Source organism: Macaca fascicularis, chromosome 17 (genome assembly GCF_037993035.2).
Source record: "Macaca fascicularis isolate 582-1 chromosome 17, T2T-MFA8v1.1".
In the NCBI taxonomy this organism is placed as follows: domain Eukaryota; kingdom Metazoa; phylum Chordata; class Mammalia; order Primates; family Cercopithecidae; genus Macaca; species Macaca fascicularis.
The window spans coordinates 31146166-31169557 of NC_088391.1; the positions used below are offsets into that span (position 1 = coordinate 31146166).

General features: G+C 41.3%; 1 protein-coding gene across 29 annotated transcripts in view; it reads right to left on the minus strand.

Annotated features, from left to right (window-relative positions):
• Positions 1–23392, minus strand: part of ATP7B (ATPase copper transporting beta) — an 81664-nt gene that overhangs the window by 44565 nt on the left and 13707 nt on the right. For 14 of the 29 annotated variants that reach the window (XR_012426986.1, XR_012426985.1, XR_010582602.1 and 11 more), the window contains exon 1: positions 16715–17134. The exons of 14 other annotated variants lie outside the window; for them this stretch is intronic. Coding sequence is in view for 8 of the 15 variants with exons in the window: in XM_065533278.1 (XP_065389350.1) it covers positions 16715–16963 (249 nt within the window). In the remaining 7 variants the exon portion in view is untranslated. Of the gene's footprint in view, positions 1–16714; positions 17135–17916; positions 18020–23392 lie in introns of those variants that run through there. One more of the 29 variants, XM_065533277.2, reaches the window with a different exon arrangement.

A 23392-nucleotide genomic window follows, 5' to 3' on the forward strand; every position in this document is an offset into this window, starting at 1 on the left:
GTTAAAATTTTTTATTTTTAAACTAAGCCTTTTTGTTAAAAACTAAGACACAAACACATACATTAGCCTCGGCCTACACATGGTCGGGATCATCAATATAACTGTCTTCCATCTCTACATCTTCTCCCACTGGAAGGTCTTCGGGGTGATAACAGGCATGGGGCTGTCATCTCCTATAATAACAACACCTTCTTCTGGATACCTCCTAGGACCTGCCTAAGGCTATTATACAGTTAACTTTTTCTTTTTATAAGTAGAAGGAGTACACTCTAAAATAACAATGAAGAGTATAGTAAATACATAAACCAGTAATACATTTATTATCATTATCAAGTACTATGTACGGTACAGAATTATACGTGCTCTATTTTTATATGACTGGCAGTACAGTAGATTGATTTACACCAGCCCACCAAAAATACATGAGTAATGCATTACTATGACATTATAACAGCTGTGAGATCACTAGGCAATAGGAATTTTTCAGTTTCATTGTAATATCACGGGACCAGGGTCATATGTGCAGTCCATCATTGACTAAAACATCATTATGAGGCACATGACTGTATAATAAGGATGACATGGTGTAACAATATTAACAGACAACTGACTAGCCACCTCAGACACCTATCTGGAAACCTATATGTCAAAAGACATTTCAGGCAGATCAAAGATTAAGATGTAAAAAAGAAATAACAAAAACACTAGAAGAAAACATAGGAGAATATCTACAATAATCTCAAATTGAGAAAAGCCTAAATATGACAAACAAACCAGAATAAAACCAAGAAAATATATAAAAGCTATAAAAAATTTTTTATATAAAAGCTATAAAAAATTTGACATAACTAAATACAATAAGGACAAAAAATTACTCAAATGAAGTCAAAAGATAAATAACTGGGGGACAAAAGATTTGCTTCATATAGCATAGATTAAGAGCCAATTTCTTTAATACACACAGAATTCCTCCAAAAAAGCAAAAGGCCAACAATCCAAACAAAAAAGAAGACAGTTCATCAAAAAGGAAATGCATGTGGTTTTTAAAATACATGAGAAAACATTAAAGAGAAATGTAACATTCCAACCACACTGTGGCACAGTGCTCACCATTTGCTGCAGTGCACAGTCCTCCTACATTGCTAGCGGGAGTGTAACCTCTCTGGAGGGCAATTTGCAATACCTATTAAAATTACAAATTTACGTACTCTTTTACTCAGCAACTCTACTTCTAAGAATTTACCCAATAAATATATTTGTTCATGGGCAAAAGGAAGCATGCCATGGAGATAGTAAATGCTGCGAAAGATTAGAAACATCAACATCCGTCAATAAGAGGCTAGTTAATTATTGTTCAGCCATAAATGGAATATTATTCAGCCTTAAAATGAATGATGTGGCTCTGTATGTACTGAAATAAGCTGATATCTAATATACTGCTCAGCAACAAAAGCAAGGCACAGAAAATACCATATATATAGTATGTGTTTGTTATCTGTTGCTACATGACAAACCAAATTTAGTAGCTTACTAGCAACAGCTCACAATTTTTCAATTCGTACAGGGCTTGGCAGGGAAAGCTTGTGTCTTCTCCACATAGCACCACTGGAGGTGGCCTGAATGGGGTTGGCAGTTCCACTTCCAAGAAGATGGTTCATTCATGACATGGCTGCCAAGTGGATGCTTGCTGCTGTCTAGGGGCCCAGCTAAGGTTGTTGGCAGGGACCCAGTTCTCTTCCATGTGGCTTCTCTTTATGACTAGGTGGGGACCTCACAGCTGGGGGCTTCTGGGTACTGACAGGGGGTGTCACAATAGCAAGCACTCCTCTAGAACACATTTCAAAGTGCTAGGTCTTATCAAGCCTCTGTTTGCATAACACTTGTTAACTCCCATTGGCCAAAACCAGTCACACAGCCAAGCACAGTCAATATGGGCAGGAATTACACGGAGCTTGAATAAAAGGGCGTGTAGTTCACTACAACTCTATCACGGTGCTACCTGTGTGAAACAAGAGAATATCATACAAATGGATGCTTGTATAGGCATGGATTATATCTGGGACAATGCAGAAGCTAGTAAAGAATTTGAGGAAGATTAGGCAGCTGAAGGGGACCAGGTGGCTGGGATACAGAGAAGAATTACTTTCACTGTATATCTTACTGTACAATACACACATTACCAAAACCTAAATATTAATTTAAAATTAAAATAACATGAGCACAAAGAACACTCAGAACAGTGACTTGATTGTAGTTGGTGTTAATTAAATACTTGTTTAATTAAAAAGGAACCAAGGATAAAAGAAAAACTAAGAAGATAGTCAAAGACATTCATTTTCATATACTACCTTATTAAGCAAAACCTCTTCCTCATAATAAGACATAACCCTCAACCACCTAGTTTGTAGGAAAAACAAATCCCTCATGATATACTACCCAATTTACATTTTTGGTCCTCGTTCCAACCACACAACTTAACAAACCCCAAACCACAACAGTGGCTCTTAATTTCTAGACTGTTGATTCTACGTTTCTGCCAAAATGGTTTGGAGAAGTACTGAAAGCAATTTCTTATTATCAAACACTACTCAGAGGCCCCCCTTTCTAGACAGGCAGGTTTTTAAAGCCAAGCAGTTACAGAAGACAAAGCCTTGCAAACAACATATCTCTACAAAACACTAGAGTATCTGTTGGTCTAGGAACAACCTCATTAAACAACATCAGTGTTTGGATAGTTTTAAGTGTAGACACAGGGCATATGTATGCTTTTAACTCAGTTCTTCAATTAAGATCATCTTTGGGGGAAAAAACTCTCCTGATGAGTTTTAAAAAACAAACAAAGGTTTAGATTTAAGGGTTTATCAAAGAGTCATAGAAACGGACAGCAGGCCAGGGTTCTACATGGGTATCCCAGAAAGCCTTGTGAAAGCCTGGTTTATCTAAATCCCACTAGATTCTGCACTCCTTGCAGACAGACATTCGGGACATTTTCTGCAGACCCAACACCAGGCTTCAGAATGACTTTTTCTAGCTTTTGAATTTTTGATAAACGACGGTAGACATCAGGATGAGAAAGGACTGGAAGCACAGGAGGCCACAGAAGGGAGTCCAAAAGTGAATTTCAATTCTCTCTCTAGGTACCCAAGTCACATGGAATTTGCTGAGAGTGCCAGGGCTTGTAAAATAAAATATAGGTTAAAAAAATAACTATTGATTCACCAAGACGAAGCCAGAAAGGAAAACAAAATCTCTGGAGAAGCCATTCTGATATGAAGAAATCAGAAACTGGGTGACATGTTTTGATGAAGAAACGGTTTCAAAGCCAATCTGATAGTGAAAAAGGAGAAACAACATGCCTTATTAGAAAGTGGCTGTGATCACAAATCAAAAAATACTAACCCATGCACAAGTGAAGGACCACTAGCCACTTCGGAGGTCTCCTGATCACTCTTGGATTCCCATCAACCTTAAATAGGATATCACTCAATCCCCTGCCGCCTATCCACAAGAATTGTTTCACTTTGAAAGATGTGTAACACCCATAACAACTTATGAGGCAAACATGTTATACGTGCATGCAACTTTTCCAATACATCACCTCCCCCGATACAACTTAATACATCTGAACTTTCATGGGATTCAAAATACAAAAAAGTCCGGATTCTTTCATATGCACACAGATCGAATAATAACAAATAATTAATGATTCTGAGTGTTATTTTATGAGGATGGCATTTTATATCCCTCATGCTTAGGACAATTCTAGAAGGAGGTATTATCACCATTTCACTGTTGAAACTGACTCAGAAGCTTATCCAAGAGCACAAATCAACGTAAGTAACAGCTGGGATTCAAATGCTGCTCAGAAATCCGGGAGGCTCTATATTTTTTAAAAACAACTTTTAGAGTAACCTTTTCTTTTTAGCCATGTTAATTATAGGAAGAGACTACAATGCAGAAAAGTGAAATGAAAATAAACAGCCATACCTGCAAGCAGCAAGCCAGACTAACATGCAAGAGAGCTGAGCTGCCTGAGCCCTGGCTTCACCCACCAGTACCTGTCACCTCAGAAAAACTACAGCAGAATATCTACACTTGCTCCACTTTCCTTGATATCCCTAATAAGGCAACCACACTTACAGGAGAAGGCTGGACACAAGTCAGAGGAGACAACAGCTCTGGACCACGTACATCCTGAATATCTGGAATGAGTACTGCCTTGCTCGGCCTTATCTAAGAATTCTCTGGATGCCACAAATTCACAGGGGAAGGCACAGGTCAAAAATAATGCCTGACTCAAGAAAGGATCTCACCGAAACCACCCCAGGCATCCAGGCCAGTGGGGGTTGGTCTCTAAAACCCCCACTGAGGAAGAATCAATGTCCCATATTAACCTCTATGAACATAAGTACACAGGGGATATACTTAAATATTAGCAGAGAAAATTCAGGTTACCTTTGGGTGAGTTATGAAATACTGATTTTTAAAAATATCTGTACATATTTCCTAATTTTTCAAACTTAAATTTAAAAAAAAGTATTACTTTCATAAGCAGAAAATAAATGTGATTTTTCAGGCATCTCTGAAAAAAAGGCAGCAGCCCCCAGTCAGGGGCTTATAGATAAAACCACCCTCTCCCTGGGACAGAGCACCCAGGGGAAAGAGCAGCTGTGGGTGCAGCTTCAGCAGTCTTTTTTTTTTTTTTTTTTTTTGAGACGGAGTCTCGCTCTGTCGCCCAGGCTGGAGTGCAGTGGCCGGATCTCAGCTCACTGCAAGCTCTGCCTCTCGGGTTCACGCCACTCTCCTGCCTCAGCCTCCCGAGTAGCTGGGACTACAGGTGCCCGCCGCCTCGCCCAGCTAGTTTTTTGTATTTTTTAGTAGAGACGGGGTTTCACCAGGTTAGCCAGGATGGTCTCGATCTCCTGACCTCGTGACCCGCCCGTCTCGGCCTCCCAAAGTGCTGGGATTACAGGCGTGAGCCACCGCGCCCGGCCTTCAGCAGTCTTAAAGGTCCCCGCATGCCAGTTCTGAAGAGAGCAGTGGATCTCCCAGCACAGTGCTCGAGCTCTGCTAAGAGTGCCTTCTCAAGTGGGTCCCTGACCCCTGTGTCTCCTGACTAGGAGACACCTCGTAGCAGGGGCCAAAAGATACCTCATACAAGAGAGCTCCGGCTGGCATCTGGCAGGTGCCCCTCTGGGACGATGCTTCCAGGAAGGAACAGGCAGCAATCTTTGCTGTTTTGCAGCCTCTCCTGGTGATACTCAGGCAAACAGGGTCTGGAGTGGACCTCCAGCAAACTCTAGCAGACCTGCAGCAGAGTGCCTGACTGTTAGAAGGAAAACTAACAAACAGAAAGGAATAGTATCGATATCAACAAAAAGGACGTCCACTCAGAAACCTCATCCGAAGGTCACCAACATCAAAAAGTGAAGGTAGATAAATCCATGAAGATGCAGAGAAACCAGCACAAAAAGCCTGAAAATTCCAAAAACCAGAATGCCTCTTCTCCTCCAAAGGATCACAACTTCCTCGCCAGTAAGGGAACAAAACTGGACAGAGAATGAGTTTGACAAATTGACAGAAGTAGGCTTCAGAAGGTGGGTAATAAAAAATTCTGCCAAGCTAAAGGAGCATGTTCTAACCCAATGCAAGGAAGCTAAGAACCTTGAAAAAAGGTTAGAGGAATTGCTAATGAGAATAATCAGTTCAGAGAAGAACATAAATGACCTGATGGAGCTGAAAAACACAGCACAAGAACTTCGTGAAGCATACCCGAGTATCAACAGCTGAACTGATCAAGCAGAAGAAAGAATATCAGAGACTGAAGATCAACTTAATGAAATAAAGCATGAAGACAAGATTAGAGAAAAAAGAATGAAAAGGAACAAACAAAGCCTCCAAGAAATATGGGACTATGTGAAAAGACTAAACCTACATTTGATTGGTGTGCCTAAAAGTGACGGGGATAATGGAACCAAGTTGGAAAACACTCTTCAGGATATTAGCCAGGAGAACTTCCTCAACCTAGCAAGGCAGGCCAACATTCAAATTCAGGAAATACAGAGAACGCCACAAAGATACTCCTCAAGAAGAGCAACCCCAAGACATATAGTTGTCAGATTCACCAAGGTTGAAATGAAGGAAAAAATGTTAAGGGCAGCCAGAGAGAAAGGTCGGGTTACCCACAAAGAGAAGCTCATCAGACTTAACAGCAGATCTCCCTGTAGAAACCCTACAAGCCAGAAGAGAATAGGGGCCAATACTCAACATTCTTAAAGAAAAGAATTTTCAACCCAGAATATCATATCCAGCCAAATTAAGCTTCATAAGTGAAGGAGAAATAAAATCATTTACAGACAAGCAAATGCTAAGAGATTTTGTCACCACTAGGCCTGCCTTACAAGAGTTCCTGAAGGAAGCACTAAACATGGAAAGGAACAACTGGTATCAGCCACTGCAAAAACATACCAAATTGTAAAGACCATAGACACTATGAAGAAACTGCATCAACTAACCGGCAAAATAACCAGCTAGCATCATAATGACAGGCTCAAACTCACACATAACAGTACTAACCTTCAACGTAAACAGGCTAAATGCCCCAATTAAAAGACACAGACTGGCAAATTGGATAAAGAGTAAAGACTCATCGATGTGCTGTATTCAGGAGACCCATCTAATGTGCAAACACACACATAGGCTCAAAATAAGGGGATGGACGAAGATTTACCAAGCAAATGGAAAACAAAAAAAAGTAGGGGTGGCAATCCTAGTCTCAGATAAAAGAGATCAAAAAGATCAAAAGAGACAAAGAAGGACATTACATAATGGTAAAGGGATCGATGCAACAACAAGAGCTAACTATCCTAAATATATATGCACCCAATACAGGAGCACCCAGATTCATAAAGCAAGTTCTTAGAGACCTACAAAAAGACTTAGACTCCCACACAATAACAGTGGGAGACTTTAACACCCCACTGTCAATACTATACAGATCAATGAGGCAGAAAATTAAAGAGGATATTCAGGGCTTGAACTCAGCTCTGGACCAAACAGACTTAATAGACATCTACAGAACTCTCCACCCCAAATCAACAGAATATTCATTCTTCTAAGCACCACATCGCACTTACTCTAAAATTGACCACATAACTGGAAGTGAAACACTCCTCAGCAAATGCAAAAGAACAGAAATCATAACAAAGAGTCTCTCAGATCACAGTGCAATCAAATTAGAACTCAGGATTAAGAAACTCACTCAAAACTGCAAAACTACATGGAAACTGAACAACCTGCTCCTGAATGACTACTGGGTAAATAACGAAATTAAGGCAGAATAAATAAGTTCTTTGAAGCCAATGAGAACAAAGATACAGCATGCCAGAACCTCTGGGACACAGTTAAAGCAGTGTTTAAAGGGAAATTTCTAGGACTAAATGCCCACAAAAGAAAGCAGGAAAGCTCTAAAATCAACACCCTAACATCACAATTAAAAGAACTAAAGAAGCAAGAGCAAACAAATTCAAAAGCTAGCAGAAGGCAAGAAATAACTAAGATCAGAACAGAACTGAAGGAGACAGACACACGAAAAACCCTTCAAAAAAAATCAATGAATCCAGGAGCTGGTTTTTTGAAAAGATCAACAAAATAGATAGACTGCTAGCCAGACTAATAAAGAAAAAAGAGAGAAGAATCAAATAGATGCAATAAAAAATGATAAAGGAGATACCACCACCGATCCCACAGAAGTACAAACTACCATCAGAGAATACTATAAACACCTCTATGCAAATGAACTAGAAAATCTAGAAGAAATTGACAAATTCCTGGACACATACACCCTCCAAAGTCTAAACCAGGAAGAAGTCAAATCCCTGAATAGACAAATAACAAGTTCTGAAATTGAGGGAGTAATTAATAGCCTACCAACCAAAAAAAGTCCACGATCAGGTGGATACACAGCCGAATTCTACCAGAGGTACAGAGGAGCTCACACCATTCCTTCTAAAACTATTCCAAACAATAGAAAAAGAAGGACTCTTCCCTAACTCATTTTATGATGTCAGCATCATCCTGACACCAAAACCTGGCAGAGACAGAACAAAAAAAGAAAATTTCAGGCCAATATCCCTGATGGAACATTAATGCAAAAAACCTCAATAAAATACTGGCAAACCGAATCCAGCAGCACATCAAAAAGCTTATCCACCATGATCAAGTCGGCTTCATCCCCGGGATGCAAGGCTGTTCAACATACACAAATCAATAAACGTAATCCATCACATAAACAGAACCAATGACAAAAACCACATGATTATCTCAATAGATGCAGAGAAGGCCTTCGCCAAAATTCAACACCCCTTCACGATAAAAACTCTCAATAAACTAGATACTGATGGAATGTATCTCAAAATAATAACAGCTATTTATGACAAACCCAGAGCCAATATCACAGTGAATGGGCAAAAACTGGAAGCATTCCCTTTGAAAACTGACACAAGACAAGGATGCCCTCTCTCACCACTCCTATTCAACATAGTATTGGGAGTTCTGGCCAGAGCAATCAGGCAAGAGAAATAAATAAATAAAGGGTATTCAAATAGGAAGAGAGGAAGTCAAATTGTCTCTGTTTGCATATGACATGATCGTATATTTAGAAAACCCCATTATCTCAGCCAGAAATCTCCTTAAGCTGATAAGCAACTTTAGCAAAGTCTCAGGATACAAAATCAATGTGCAAAACTCACAAGCATTCCTATATACCAATAATAGACAGCCAAATCATGAGTGAACTCCCATTCACAATTGCTACAAAGAGAATAAAATACCTAGGAATACAACTTACAAAGGATGTGAAGGACCTCTTCAAGGAGAACTACAAACCACTGCTCAAGGAAATAAGAGAGGACACAAACAAATGGAAAAACATTACATGCTCATGGATAAGAAGACTCAGTATCGTGAAAATGGCCATACTGCCCAAAGTAATTTACAGATTCAATGCTATCCCCATCAAACTACCACTGACTTTCTTCACAGAATTGGAAAAAACTACTTTAAATTTCATATGGAACCAAAAAAGAGCCCGTATAGCCAAGACAATCCTAAGCAAAAAGAACAAAGCTGGAGGCATCACACTACCTAATTTCAAACTATACTACATGGCTACAGTAACCAAAACAGCATGGTACTGGTACCAAAACGGACACATAGACCAATGGAACAGAACAGAGGCCTCAGAAATAACACCACACATCTACGACCATCTGATCTTTGACAAATCTGACAAAAACAAGCAATGGGGAAAGGATTCCCTATTTAATAAATGGTCTTGGGAAAACTGGCTAGCCATATGCAGAAAACTGAAACTAGACCCTTTCCTTACACCTTACACAAAAATTAACTCAAGATGGATTAAAACTTAAACGTAAGACCTAAAACCATAAGTACCATTCAGGACATAGACATGGGCAACGACTTCATGACTAAAACACAAAAAGCAAGGGCAACAAAAGCCAAAATTGACAAATGGGATCTAATTAAACTAAAGAGCTTCTGCAGAGCAAAAGAAACTATCATCAGAGTGAACAGGCAACTGACAGAATGCAAGAAAATTTCTGCAATCTATCCATCTGACAAAGGGCTAACATCCAGAATCTACAAAGAACTTAAACAAATTTACAAGAAAAAAAACAAACCCCCTCAAATAGTGGGCGAAGATTATGAACAGACATTTCTCAAAAGAAGACATTTATGCAGCCAGCAAACATGAAAAAGGCTCATCGTCACTGGTTATTATAGACATGCAAATCAAAACCACAATGAGATACCATCTCATGACATTTAGGATGGCAATCATTAAAAAGTCAGGAAACAACAGATGCTGAAGAGGATGTGGAGAAATAGGAACGCTTTTACACTGTTGGTGGGAGTGTAAATTAGTTCAACCATTGTGGAAGATAGTGTGGTGATTCCTCAAGGATCTAGAACCAGAAATACCATTTGACCCAGCAATCCCATTACTGGGTATATACCCAGAAGATTATAAATTATTCTATGATAAAGACACATGCACACATATGTTTACTGTGGCACTATTCACAATAGCAAAGACTTGGAACCAACTCAAATGCCCATTAACGACAGACTGGATAAAGAAAATGTGGCACATATACACCATGGAATACTATGCAGCCATAAAAAAGGATGAGTTCACATCCTTTGCAGGCACATGCATCAAGGTGGAAACCATCATTCTCAGCAAACTAACACAAGAACAGAAAACCAAACACTGCATGTTCTCACTCGTAAGTGGGAGCTGAACAATGAGAACACATGGACACAGGGAGAGGAACATCACACACTGGGGCCTGTTGCGGGTAGGGTGCTAGGGGAAGGATACCATTAGGAGAACCACCTAATGTAGATGACGGTTTGATGGGTGCAGCAAACCACCATGACACGTGTATACCTATGTAACAAACCTACACATTCTGCACATGTACCCCAGAACTTAAAGTATAATTTAAAAAAAAAAAAAAAGATGAACATCATACATGTTTGAAAACGAATGACTATGAGGACAAACATCACCTCATTTGATCTTCAAACATGACCCAGGATGGTTCTAGTACTTTACATAGTTTTCTCCATTTTACTGATAAGGCAAACTAATCATTAAAACTAGTGTACATATTCCCCCAAGCCCTTCACTCTGTCCTTGAACCCTGTTTCACAATGGTCCAGAAAGACTTTCCACTGTCAATTATTTAAATTGTATCTACTTTAAAAATGAAGGCATTCATTCAAACACATAGGAGGGCCTACTATGTGCCAGGGCTGTGTGTGCATTAGCCCCATCTCTGCCCTTCTGAGGACAGACTGTAAATTTTTGGGGTAATTCTGTGCAAATGACTATTCATTGCCTATTTGCTTCTCTCAAGCACAGCAAGGGAAAATATTAACCCTTACTGAGAAACAAAATGTAACATATCTGATACTTGCCTAAAAAAAAAAGTGAGTAAAATTAAAAACAAAATTAACAAACCTCACTACATATGTACATACAAATATGTTATTTTCAATATACAACAAAATGAAATTTAGAAATTCACAAACTATAAGACGGGGTAACTTCTCCAAGGAGCACTTCACAATATTATCTCAGAAAACCCATTCACAATCTCGTGCTACACAGGTTTATAATCAACTGTTTCAGAGAATGTGCTGCTTTCAAATTATGTCTATTGTAACAATTATTCCATCTAACTTTTATCAATTAACAGCACTTCCCTGCTCCAGAATCTTCTCTACTAACATTCCGTATTTCAAGCCTCTCCCAACAAAGAGGTTTTATTTTTTTTTTTTTTTTACTCTGTACTCCAAGGAGTATTGGTTTCTGCCTAGAATTATAGGTATGACACATAAAACAAATTTATTCCTTTAAGACATATACAAACCTAATGTTTATAAATTAGCACTACTCTATAAACGCATGATGTGAAATGCTACTTCAAGTAATCCTTAGAAAAAGAAATATTAAGTATCTAATAAATCTTTTTTATAAAATAAATGTTATTTTATTAATTTTAAAAGCCTGATGATACAGTAAACAAGAGTATAAGGAAAAACAGTTTTTAACCACTGTTTGTAGAAAGGTAAATTTTGCCTAATTGCTCTTCAAAAAGTATTACTGCTTTTGTCCTAGGAATTCCACTTCTGGGAATTTTACCATATAGATATACAATTACATATTAATGTTCGCTGCTACATTCGAATAGTGAAAAACTGGAAACCAACTCAATATTCTTCTATAGAGAACTGGCTGCATAAAATATAGTCCACCAAATAGAAATCTATGTCATGATTTTTTAAAAATAGGTGAATTTACATGTATTGACGTGGAAAGACTTCCATGATGTTAAAAAGAAAAAAAAGTTGCAGAACTGTATTAAGACGGTCCTCTTTATCTAAGAGAGGAAAAGAACTACACTTCTATACTTTGCTACTAATGCTTGTATCCAGCAGATACTACTTTTAGGAATAACTAAATTCAAGAATCCACCTGAAATGTTCTCTACAAAAGCAAATAAAATAATAGTGATGCTGACCATTCCATAATGATAGGTAACTTCTTTAAATGACTAGATCACACCACTTCATTTATTGTTTTTCCTTTATTTTAGAAAGGATATATCTGTGCCAGCCAGGTCATCCTGATTTCAACTAGGCAAAAATAAACCCGAACCCGGCCAGGCACCATGGCTCACACCTGTAATCCCAGCACTTTGGGAGGCTGAGGCAGGCGGATCACGAGGTCAAAAGATTGAGACCGTCCTGGACAACACGGTGAAACCTCATCTCTACTAAAAATACAAATATTAGTTGGGCAAGGTGACATGTGCCTGTAGTCCCAGCTACTCGGGAGCCTGAGGCAGAAGAATCGATTGAGTTGAGCACAGGAGGCAGAGCTTGCAGTGAGCCAAGATCGCACCACTGCACTCTAGCCTGGCGACAGAGCAAGACTCATCTCATATTTAAAGAAAAAAAAAAAGAACCTAACTACCACTTACCTAAGAACAAAATGCCGTATTCTGGTCTCTCAAAATGCTAAGTCCACTATATAACAACCTTATAGTCACCATTAGTTCAACGTGTCTAACATCAATCCCCCCTGCTGCAGTACAAATCTACTTCTAGTTCATTCATTTGTTCACTCAGTCAATAGCTTGATACCATGGACTGAACTCTGTCAGATACAGGATACGATGACAAATTAAAACAGCAGCCAATGTGCACCTGCAGTCCCAGCTACTCAGGAGGCTAGGGTGGGAGGATCACTGATGGGAGGATCCCTTGAGCTCAGGAGGTGGAGGTCGCAGTGCAGCAAAGCAAAGATCTGCGGCAACTGCACTCCAACCTGGGTGACACAATAAGACCCTGTCAGAAAAAAAAAAAAAAAAACAGCAGCCAAGCTTGGCCAAAGAAGTCAACAGAGTCATGAGTAAGAAGGCATAAGCAGTTATTTCTGGAAACAAAGGGGAATTCTGTATACAGCTGGAATAAGTTTTTAGTAACCTCCAACCATTTCCCACCTGCCAAGGCAGATAGAGGAGAGAGGTAAGGAGGGGCTAGAGAAGGGAGAGCCTCAGAGGCAGGCATCCACTCCTCTCCAGCTCACCATCCTGGGCCTGAAAGGTTATCTGTGGAACCTTTGATAGGAACACCCGGGCCAAAGCACTGAGCCCCTGCCTTCTACTCTGGTTAGCGTGCTCTCCTGGAGGGGATTTGTGGGGAAGGCCCTCCTCCCTATTTCCCCCTTTTCATAATTAATTCCTAGGAACCTCACCAGGCTTAGCCCTGCTCACATCAGCAAATGGAAACTTTCTAACGTGGGAGGGGAGTTGGGGGAAATGCGCCCTCCAGACTTTGAGTTTTTACCAGTTATGCCTTTTAAAAAAGATCTTTTTCCCCTCTCTGCCTGTCTGAAACATAGAAGAATCCAAGAAACAGGTTTCCCAAAGTCATGATTTCATTCTATATTGTACAGAATGTACTCTGCATTGTATAAGAAATGCAAAATACAAGCAAACAAATCCGCTGGACATAAACAGCAATTTTTAAATGTTTTATTCATAGCAGCTGCCTGTGTCCTTTCTGAACAATGTGCCACCTAAAAGCTAACTTTCCATTCACTATGAATTAGCAGTTTTCCAATACTATCGAAACTCTATTTCGCCCAGTGTATTAAATAATACTTCAGTGTTCCAATGGAAAAGCAAGGACTTGTCATCAGACCGACCTGGGATTAAATCTTTCAGGAAACCTAAGCTCTCATTTCTCATATGTTAAAGGTGGACTGATGATGCCTACTAAAGTTGTTAAAATGATTAAGTGACAAGAGCAAGATTTCTACCATATACCAAGTGCTAAATGTTAGTTCTCAAGGTGCCAAAGTTGATTTATAATAGACTTTGAGTCACAACTGAAATTCACTTTTGGGTTGGTTTTTATAATCATAAACCAGCTACTGCAAATTTCTTCTATTTAAGGATAATTAAATTCTTTCTAAAAATTAATCCTAAATTTAAAAGTGGAACTGCAATAAAAAATAATATAGGCCAGGCAGTGTGGTTCACACAAGTAATCCCAGCACTTTGGGAGGCCATGGTGAGTGGATCACTTGAGGTCAGGAGTTTGAGACCAGTCTGGGCAACATGGTAAAACCTCATCTCTACTAAAAATAGAAAAATTAGCTAGGTATGGTGGCAGGTTCCTGTAGTCCCAGCTACTCTGGAGGCTTAGGCAGGAGAATCACTTGAACCCAGGAGGTGGAGGTTGCAGTGAGCCAAGATTATGCCACTGCATTCTATAGCCTGGGTGACAGAGCAAGACTCTGTCTCAAAATAACAATAATAATAATAACAATACAGATGTACATATACATTGACATATAGAAATGTCTACAAAATATTCAGTAAGAAATGCAAAGTATAAGATAGTATGTAAAATTTGATCCCATATTTATTTTAAAAACATACATTATGTACACATAAACATACTCACATATACACATACACATTCATATTTGTTGGGAGAATGATTGCTTTGGTTTTCTTCTTTATACTTTTTTGTATTCTCCTCGTTCCATCATAAATTTGTTTTTTATAGAGAGTATATGTTACTTTTATAATCAGAGCTTTAGAAAAAATAGAGCTGCCAGGCCCGGTGGCTCACATCTATAACCCTAGTACTTTGGGAGGGCCAGGCAGGAGGATCATTTGAGCCCAGGAGTTTGAGACCAGCCTGGGCAACATAGGGAGACCACATCTTTATAAATAAAAAGAGAAATTGGACACGGTGGCTTGCACCTGTAGTGACAGCTATTCAGGGGGCTAAGGCAGAAAGATCACTTGAACCTGGGAGGTCAAGGGTGCTATGAGCCATGATCATGCCACTGCACTCCAGCCTCAGCATCAGCAAGAGACCATGTCCCAAAATAAAAAATTTAGAAAAAAAAAACAAAGGAAAAACAGAGTTGCAACTGTGATCAGATAGATTACTGGGTTATCACAGTCCTATCCTGACATTCAGACAACACATCAAACATATCTCAGAGTTGGAAATACTTCTGGAAAAGCATAATTTTGGCAGAAGTAACACTATTTTGCGTTTGTATGATAATCTACAAAGTGCTTTCACAATCGTATGAGGCAGGATTTATCATCCGCTTTGCAATGAAGAATCTAAAGAAGAGTGTCCAAGACTCACCTGCCCAGGTCCCACAACCTGAAATGGGTCTGCACTCAGATCCCCTCCACCAAGGCCTCTTCCCCAGCCCTCCTTTCTGAAGAGGCTCCCCTACTCAGCTTCAGGTTGCCCTGCTAGTCACAGATTGGTGCTGACCTTAAAAATCACTAGCATATGTCATATCTCAAAACTTCAGATATAGGCTGGAAATGGTAAAGTAACAGTTTGGACATTTTTAAAAATGCCTCAAGCATTTGCACCCCAAAATATTTAATATTTCATTATTTTAAACAACATGGGTAAAAGTATAAATGTTCACCATATATTGTATAACCTGGCAACATATGAAAAGACTGATTAAAAGATTAAATGCTCTGTCACTCTTTAAAATTCTAAGTGATGTAACACATTAGTTTAGCTACTGGCTTAGTACAGTTTAAAGAGATATGAAATGAAAATTATAAAACTACTTTAGAAAACAAAGTAATTAAAATTGTATCTATCACCTTACTTCCCCCCCCACAAAACCACTCGAACCTCTGTGGAGAAGCTACCCAAACTGGCAGCCACTGAACAATTCTACATTTCCTATATTTGAATTTGCCTGGAAAGAAACTTTGAAAGAGTCTCTTAGAAATTTCCACAAATTCAGAGCACCAAAAACCACTTTTAAATTTTAAAATAAATACATCTGAGCATAGTTACATCCTTGGTTAAAAACCTGATAGCAAAATGCAGAATCTTTAAATACTCAAAAGGAGTTTCTGTCTTTAATATCCAAGTACCCTGTGATTTCAACATATGTAAATCTCTTGCACAGTACATTCAAAAGTTATTTTCACAAAATGTCCTTTAGTCTTTGGGACTTTAACCAATGAACAACATAAAAATAAGTCTTAGAGGAAGCAAGTACTTATGAAACCTTCCTTTGTATCTAACTAGTAAATGCCTTCAAAAGTCATTTTTTATTTTCGTCTGACTAGGTCAATGAAAAAGACCCTGTACACACCACCAGTTGCTCAGAAATGCTACTAAAAGGCACATTTTTACAAAATGTTATAGTACCTTACTTTTGGACATGACCTAACCTTTGGAGTAACAAAACTTTAATTTGCTTAAGAAAAGGAACTTCATTTTGCAACATTTTCAAAATGTTTAATTAAAATGTACAGATTAACAAAATAAAGTATACACTATAAAACACATTAGTAAAAAGAAGGAAGGATTCATTTTTGTTTGACTTGCATTGTGGAAAACTTTTGTTTCATAGAGGCTTACAAAATATTCTGAAAACAAACAGCAACAAAACCCAAACTTCCAAGCCAGGTGCTACATTCACACTCTCATTCCACTCCCCAGACCTCCCCCAATACCCCACACAAGAGATATGGAGAGAAACCTTCATCTTTAAACTGGGTCCAAGCCCTTCCAGGCTTTTTAGCCCATCTGCAATTGCACTGACCTGATTGGAACTCATTTCCCAGGTTCCATTCAAAACTCTCTGTGGAAATTCTCCTTCCTCTGACAGTGAAGTGCCTTCCTCCATGGTAGACACTGGCCTGGCTGAGTGCCTAACCCCAGGGCTCTTCCTAAAGGACCACTGCTTGTGGACAGACAGCAGGGTCACATGTGGGTCACTCAGAGTTGCCAGGAAGGACTGCTCGGGGCTCTGGGGCACATCACCCCTGGCTTTCTCCATCGCTGAGTCCATGGTCACGCCTTCCCTCCTCACTAAAGCAGTTCACCTTCAGCAGACCATTTTGTTGTGTTAGAGAGAAACGCTTTAGAAGTGCCCTCCTAATTAGCAAGGGGAAGACACCCTTCTACTCCCGACCCAGCCCAGGAGAGGCTGCCGGCAGTCTTCAGTCTGGCAGCAAGCTTTGAGAACTTGGGCAGGCTGCACAGTACTGCACCTATTTGCTTTTGTTTATCTACACCCGTCCCAGCACTTGGCACCCTCTCGCTCAACACACTGCGTGCAGCACTGTAGATCTTTGCACATGGTCCGTGTACACCCTCACCCAGCGCAGACTGGACACCCGGCCAAGGTGTCCATGAGGACAGCATGTAATCACCTGCCAGAGTGCAGCACAGCTGCCTTTTGGCCATGTGCACTTCTAGAAACCCAGTCTAGAGGCAGGAGAGATATGCCACTTCCTTTTATTACCAAACTGCTAGCACTTTCTTGGAATAGCTTCAGCTGCCTCTTCCACAGTTCCAATGTTGGCAGGGTGCAGAATACTTGGTGAGAGAAGTATTTCCTAGGCAACATGACTTGCATTTTCAAGAAGGTGCAAGAAAGTTCCATGTTTCCTGTAGCTTTGTTTTCCCTTGGACCAAAGGCTTGACTTCAGTAAGAACTGACTGCACAAACTCACTGGCTAACAAGGCTCGTCTGTTTAAGCAGCACCACAGCCAGGAACTAAGGCACAATTCAGGCTTCTCAAGCTACCCGCTGTTCCACATGGGGATTAATAGGAGGAGACACACGACACTGTGGTAATTCCAGCAGCAGCCTCCTCTGTCGGGCAGCACTGCCTCCAGTCCTACCCTCCCCCCGACTCTACCCCACTCCACCCTACCCCACCACTCAAAGATCAGAAGGAGGGACCTCATCCCCCATGGCAGGAACAGGTCCACCACAGCCCCTAATCCCAGCCATACCTCCTGCCACCAAGTGTGTGTGGAATTGAGATCAGGGTAAAATGGTCTCTCTGTCTCTCCGTGGTATTCTTCACAGCAGAATGTACCAGCAAGGGGTCACTAAGGTGTGCACCCAGTGAGGGCACTCAGAACACACACCCAAGGTCACTGACGGCTGCCTCTTCATAGGTTGCCCACAATGACGCTTCCTCCCCCATTAACACTGTCATCCCTGCCCCAACAACTCCCGACTGAGAGATCTGTTCTCTTTGAGGAAAGGCAACCCCAAGGCTGGTCCATGCACCAAAGCCCCTTCGTGCCTGCTTTATCCTGCTGCTTCTTACTGCACTCCGTGGGGGTTGCTATCACTTCTAAAGCACACGCTGAGCAACCAACTCCTCCAAAATGTGTCTGGGTTTGTTTCTTATCTTCTAAGTGCTGAGCCAAAAAACAAAGAACTTACCTCAATTTCCAAGAAATATCATTCAAACCCATTTTCATCAAAGGAAAGGTATATTTGATGTTAAAGGCCTTGGGCCCCAACCCTAGCCTCCCTGCCAGACAGAGGCTAGCACCGCGGGGCTGTGCAGCTGCCTCTATGGGAGCCCATGTAAACACGTCAGGTGCATCTGCGATTGCTTTCTAGTGATTCTTCAGGTCTTGCTTATCTACGTCTCTCCCTTCCTGATAGGATCTATCAGGAGCTCCACATGCCCTGCTGACCACCTGACATTTCATTTATGGGGCATCAGAAGTAGGTTTTCCAGGTAACTGAGGCTTATCTCTTTAAGCATTAGATTTTTAAAAAATTAGTCATTCCGGGTGAAAATCTTCCCCAAAGGTAACATCTATTTTTCTGCTGCCTTTTAAAGCAAGTTATTGAACATATTTTAACTTTTCCTTGGTGACATGAGATCATTATAAATATAAATGCTTCTTCTGTGCTGTGCCTATGAATAGCTAATAAGGAAAATATATAGGGATCATATGTGCCACATGCTTTTAAATAGTCTATCCTGTTAGCTCCATGAAATTGAAATACTTCACCATTCAAACCGCTTCTAGATGGTGGCTCAGATCCAGAAGACAGCCAGAAAAAGGGGCTGGGGCCAGGTTAGAAAGAGCAGAGTCTAGACTTCGTCCTGTGGCTGGTGTAGAATCACCAGGAGTTTCTGAGCACAGAACTCACAGAATCATATTTGTGATCTGGAAACAGTTTGGGCAGAAACAAGAATGAAGACTCAGGAGAGGGGGGATTACAAGGGGCAGGAAATTTAATAGTAGAATACGATTAAACAAACGAGGAGGCCTCCCAACTCAGTGACTGCTGGATCATAGCAGGTGACAAAAAGTGTGGGCCTGAGGATGACAATGCCATTTCTAGTTTCGCAGATTGGGCACATGGTGATAAGTACACCAAGATGAGAGGGGAGGGTAGGAAGAAGGCAAGTCTGGGGTAAACACAGTGGCTTCTCCTTTGCTCCCATAGAATCTAAGGGACCTGTGGAACAGCCAAGGCATGGGCCACCTTCCCAGGCTACAGCATTAAGTCCAAACTCCTCTTTCTAGCACCTTCCCCTTTCCTTACACCTGACCCTGCCTTCCCTGCTCCTCCCCTTCCCAGCACCATCTAATCCTTCTTATCCTTCAAGTCCTGCCTCTCTGTGGAATCCAGCCAGCGGCTCTCTCCCTTATCTGAATGCCAACATCACTAATGTCAACATCAGGGTGCCAGCAGGGGGTCAGCCTGTAACACTGCTGGAGGACAAGTCTTCTCTGTCCACTGAGGCTGCAGTCAGCTCAGTCCACACTTGTTACTGATGCCTATGGGCATGTGCTCACTTTGGGAAACATGGTCAGATCCTACGAGGATCTCATATCTTAGCTGCCCACACACCTAACATGGTGATGAACAATATCAGACATTAAATAAGTATATTTAAGCAGTTATTTACATACTTACATTTTAATAAGTATATTTAACCATATTTTAAAAATGAGTTGAATTATATACTGCTCAGAATGTGCTTTCTACCTAGAATTTCATGGCACTTTTTGCCCCCCTTACCACAACGCAAGGGCAAACTCTATCAGTCCCTCATATATTCCTTCTAGAACAGGTCTTCAAGGGTTTCCTTGTACTAGATTATTCTGTCTTCCACATGTACAAATTTCACGAGCCATTTTCCAGAAGAAAATTCATCTTCTTTACCTCCTACTCACCTTCACAGTCTGTGGATCTTTCCTGTATAAAAATAAATATCTCTTTGGTGTCCTAAACAATCTTGTTGCAACCTGAGAAGCCTGGGCCCAAAGGCAGATGGACAGCTCATGTTTCCATGAACCTCCAGGACAAAGGGCTCTTTGGAGGAGGGACATCTGGTTAAAATATTTCAGCACTCACAAACATTACCTGCTCAGTCCACCTAGAGGCTCACATTGGGCAGGGCTTCCCAGATGAAATCCCCAGGCCAGCCCTCCCAAGATGGGGAGAGGAGTCCCAGATCCTATGACAGGCTAGGAGGGCAGAGCCTGACATTAAAGCTGCATGCTCGGTTCTCAACCAGAGAACGTGAGCACTGCAAACAGCACAGCCACCAACAGTCAGGGCTCCAGCAGCCCAGCCTTCAGAACAGAGGGGAGTGTTAACCAATGCAGATTATTTACAGCCTGAGAGCCAAGTATTTAAGTGTATGCACAACAGAAGACCAGAAGAGGAGCACAAGACACATACTGCTCTTGGAAGTTTACTGGCAAGTTAGGAGAGTATTCAATTCTGAATTCCTCAATCACTAGGTGCTGGGAGCGGGGGAGGGAAGGATGGTGGGCTTTAACATCGGCTTGGCTTCTCCTCCCCATACCACTGCTGATCTCCAAGACTGAAACAACTAGTTCAGCAGGACTTTCATACCAGCTTATTAACAGGAGACAGGCACAAACAAACACATACCTAAGTAAGCTCACTGAAGGAGTACTCTTAAAGAAACTGCACTTGGCTGAACAGTCTTGAGTGAAAAATGATTATGATAGTTCTAAATTATGAAGAGACGGGATGCCAAAAAGAGAAATAACGGGATTATCAAAAAGTAAAAGCCAGTGTTTCCATTTCACAGTTCATTCCACGTACCTTCGACTTCACTGGCTGCCCTCATCATCTGGCACCTACCTGCAAAACTTCAACACTGCTTTGCTCTCAGTTCCACTTGGCTTCACGCCTGTCCTCCAGCAGCTCAACAAGAGTGAGACAGAACGCACATCCAGGCTGGCTGGCCGCACTCTGGTTCAGCATCACTAACTGCGGGAGGACCCGTGCTGCCACCTGGCAGTCCAACTACCCCCTAGTCCTCTCACCCTTCGATCTCCGAGACAGTGGTCCTATCCCCTCTCCGGCTCCTCAGGTCCCCACTGCCCACCCCCATCCTTACTCTCAGTCAGTGACACTCGCACTGCCCAAGGTGACCAGTCCTTGTCTCCAAGCTCAGCCTCCAAGTTGCCCCACCCTCCTGATTTTCCTCCTGTACTTCCCACCAACAGCTCCTACTCAAGAGTCTTTCACCAGAGCCTCCAAGCCCCCAAACCTGCAAGTGCTTTCGGCCCTTGGAGCTCTTTTCCATCTCTGTTCATTCCTTGTGCACTCATCCAGGCCAGGAGAAGTATACCTTTCTTAGCTCACTCAGGCTGCTATCACAAAATACCTTAGACTGGATAATTTATAAACAACAAAAATTTATTGCTCACAGTTCAGGAGCCTGGGAAGTTCCAGATCAAGGAGCCAGCAGATTCGGTGTCTGCTGAAGGCCGTTCTGCTTCATAGATGGTGCCTTGCTGCTGCATCCTCAAATGGCAGAAGAGCAAAGTGGCTCCCTCAAGCCTCTTTTATGAAGGCACTAACCTCATTCGAGATGGCAGAGCCCTCATGGCCAAATCACCTCCTAAAGTCCTCACCTCCTAATATCATCACCTTCAGGGTTACATTCCAACATATGAATTTGACAGGGATATTAACATTCAGACTATATCACCACCTACAGCCTACAATTCCCAAACGCTACACTTACAGACCCAAATGTCTCATCACCATCTCCTCGGTGTTTCTTACACATCTCAAACTTAACTTGTCTACAACAGAGCTCCCAATATTCTGCCCTTCCCCTGCTGCTCCTACAGTCTTCCCCACCTTAGTGAATACAACTGTTTCCTTCCACTTGCCCAGGAAAAAAATCTGGATTCCTCTTTGATAAGAATCATTTCATCCAGGCACAGTAGCTCATGCCTGTAATCCCAGCACTTTGGAAGGCCAAGGCAGGAGGACCGCTTGAGCCCAGAAGTTTCAGACCAGCTTGGGCAACACAGTGAGAAACCATCTCTTCAAAAAATAAAAAACTAGCTGGGCATGGTGGTGCACACTTGTAGTCCCAGGTACTCAGAAGGCTGAGGTAGGAGGATCACTTAAGCCCAGGAGGTGGATGGAGGTTGCAGTGATCTGTGATTGGACCACTGCACTCTAGCCTGGATGACAGTGTGAGATTCTGTCTCAAAAATAATAATTAAAATTAATTTAAAATTAAAAAGTAAAAAAGAATCATCTCCTTCTTTCAAACCCACATGTAAATGTTTAGCAAATTCTGTTAGTTCCACCATCAAAATGCATCCAGCATCCAATGACTTCAACACATCCACAAGAACCCTGGTCCAAGCCACCAGCTCATCTCACCTGCACTATTGCTTAGAATCTCCTAACTGACCTCCTGGCTTCTGCTCTTAGCCCCTAAAGTCTATTCTCAACACAGAAGTCAGACGAATGCCTTTAAGAGGAAGTCACAAGATGTCATTCCCCGAAAATGCCTCCAGGGGGTTCCCATGTGCTTGATAAAACCTAAAATCCTTACAAGGACGATCTGTAAGACTATACAGTTGCAGCCCTCCCATTCATTACCTTCCAACTTATCCTCACACTCCTGGCCCCTTACTCACTCTGAAACAATCATTCTAATATTGCTGTTCCTTAGGTAAGCAAGGCGTAAACCTGCCTCCGGAACTTTCTACTAGCTTAGAAATACTTCCCTCCAACCTCCCATATCCAGAGGGCTCACCTCCTCACCTCCATGAGATTTTTGCTCAAATGTCAACTTCTCAGTGATTTCCCCAAAATGACCCTATATAAATTTCATGCACTCCCAATTCCCTATCATCCTTCCCTGTCTTATTTTTCTCGAGAATTCTCAATCACCACCAAATGCAATAATATATCTTTTACTTACTCTTTTTTAACAACCATCTCCCCAGTTAGAATCTAAGTTTCACAAGTGCAGGAATCCTTCACTTTTTTTTTTTTAAAGGACAGGGTCTCACTCTGTCACCCAAGCTGGAGTGCACTGCTGTGATCTTGGCTCACTGCAGCCTCTGCCTCCCTGGCTCAAGTGATCCTCCCACCTCAGCCTCCCAAGTACCTGGGGCTACAGGTGCGTGCCATCATGCCCAGCTTGCTTGCTTATTT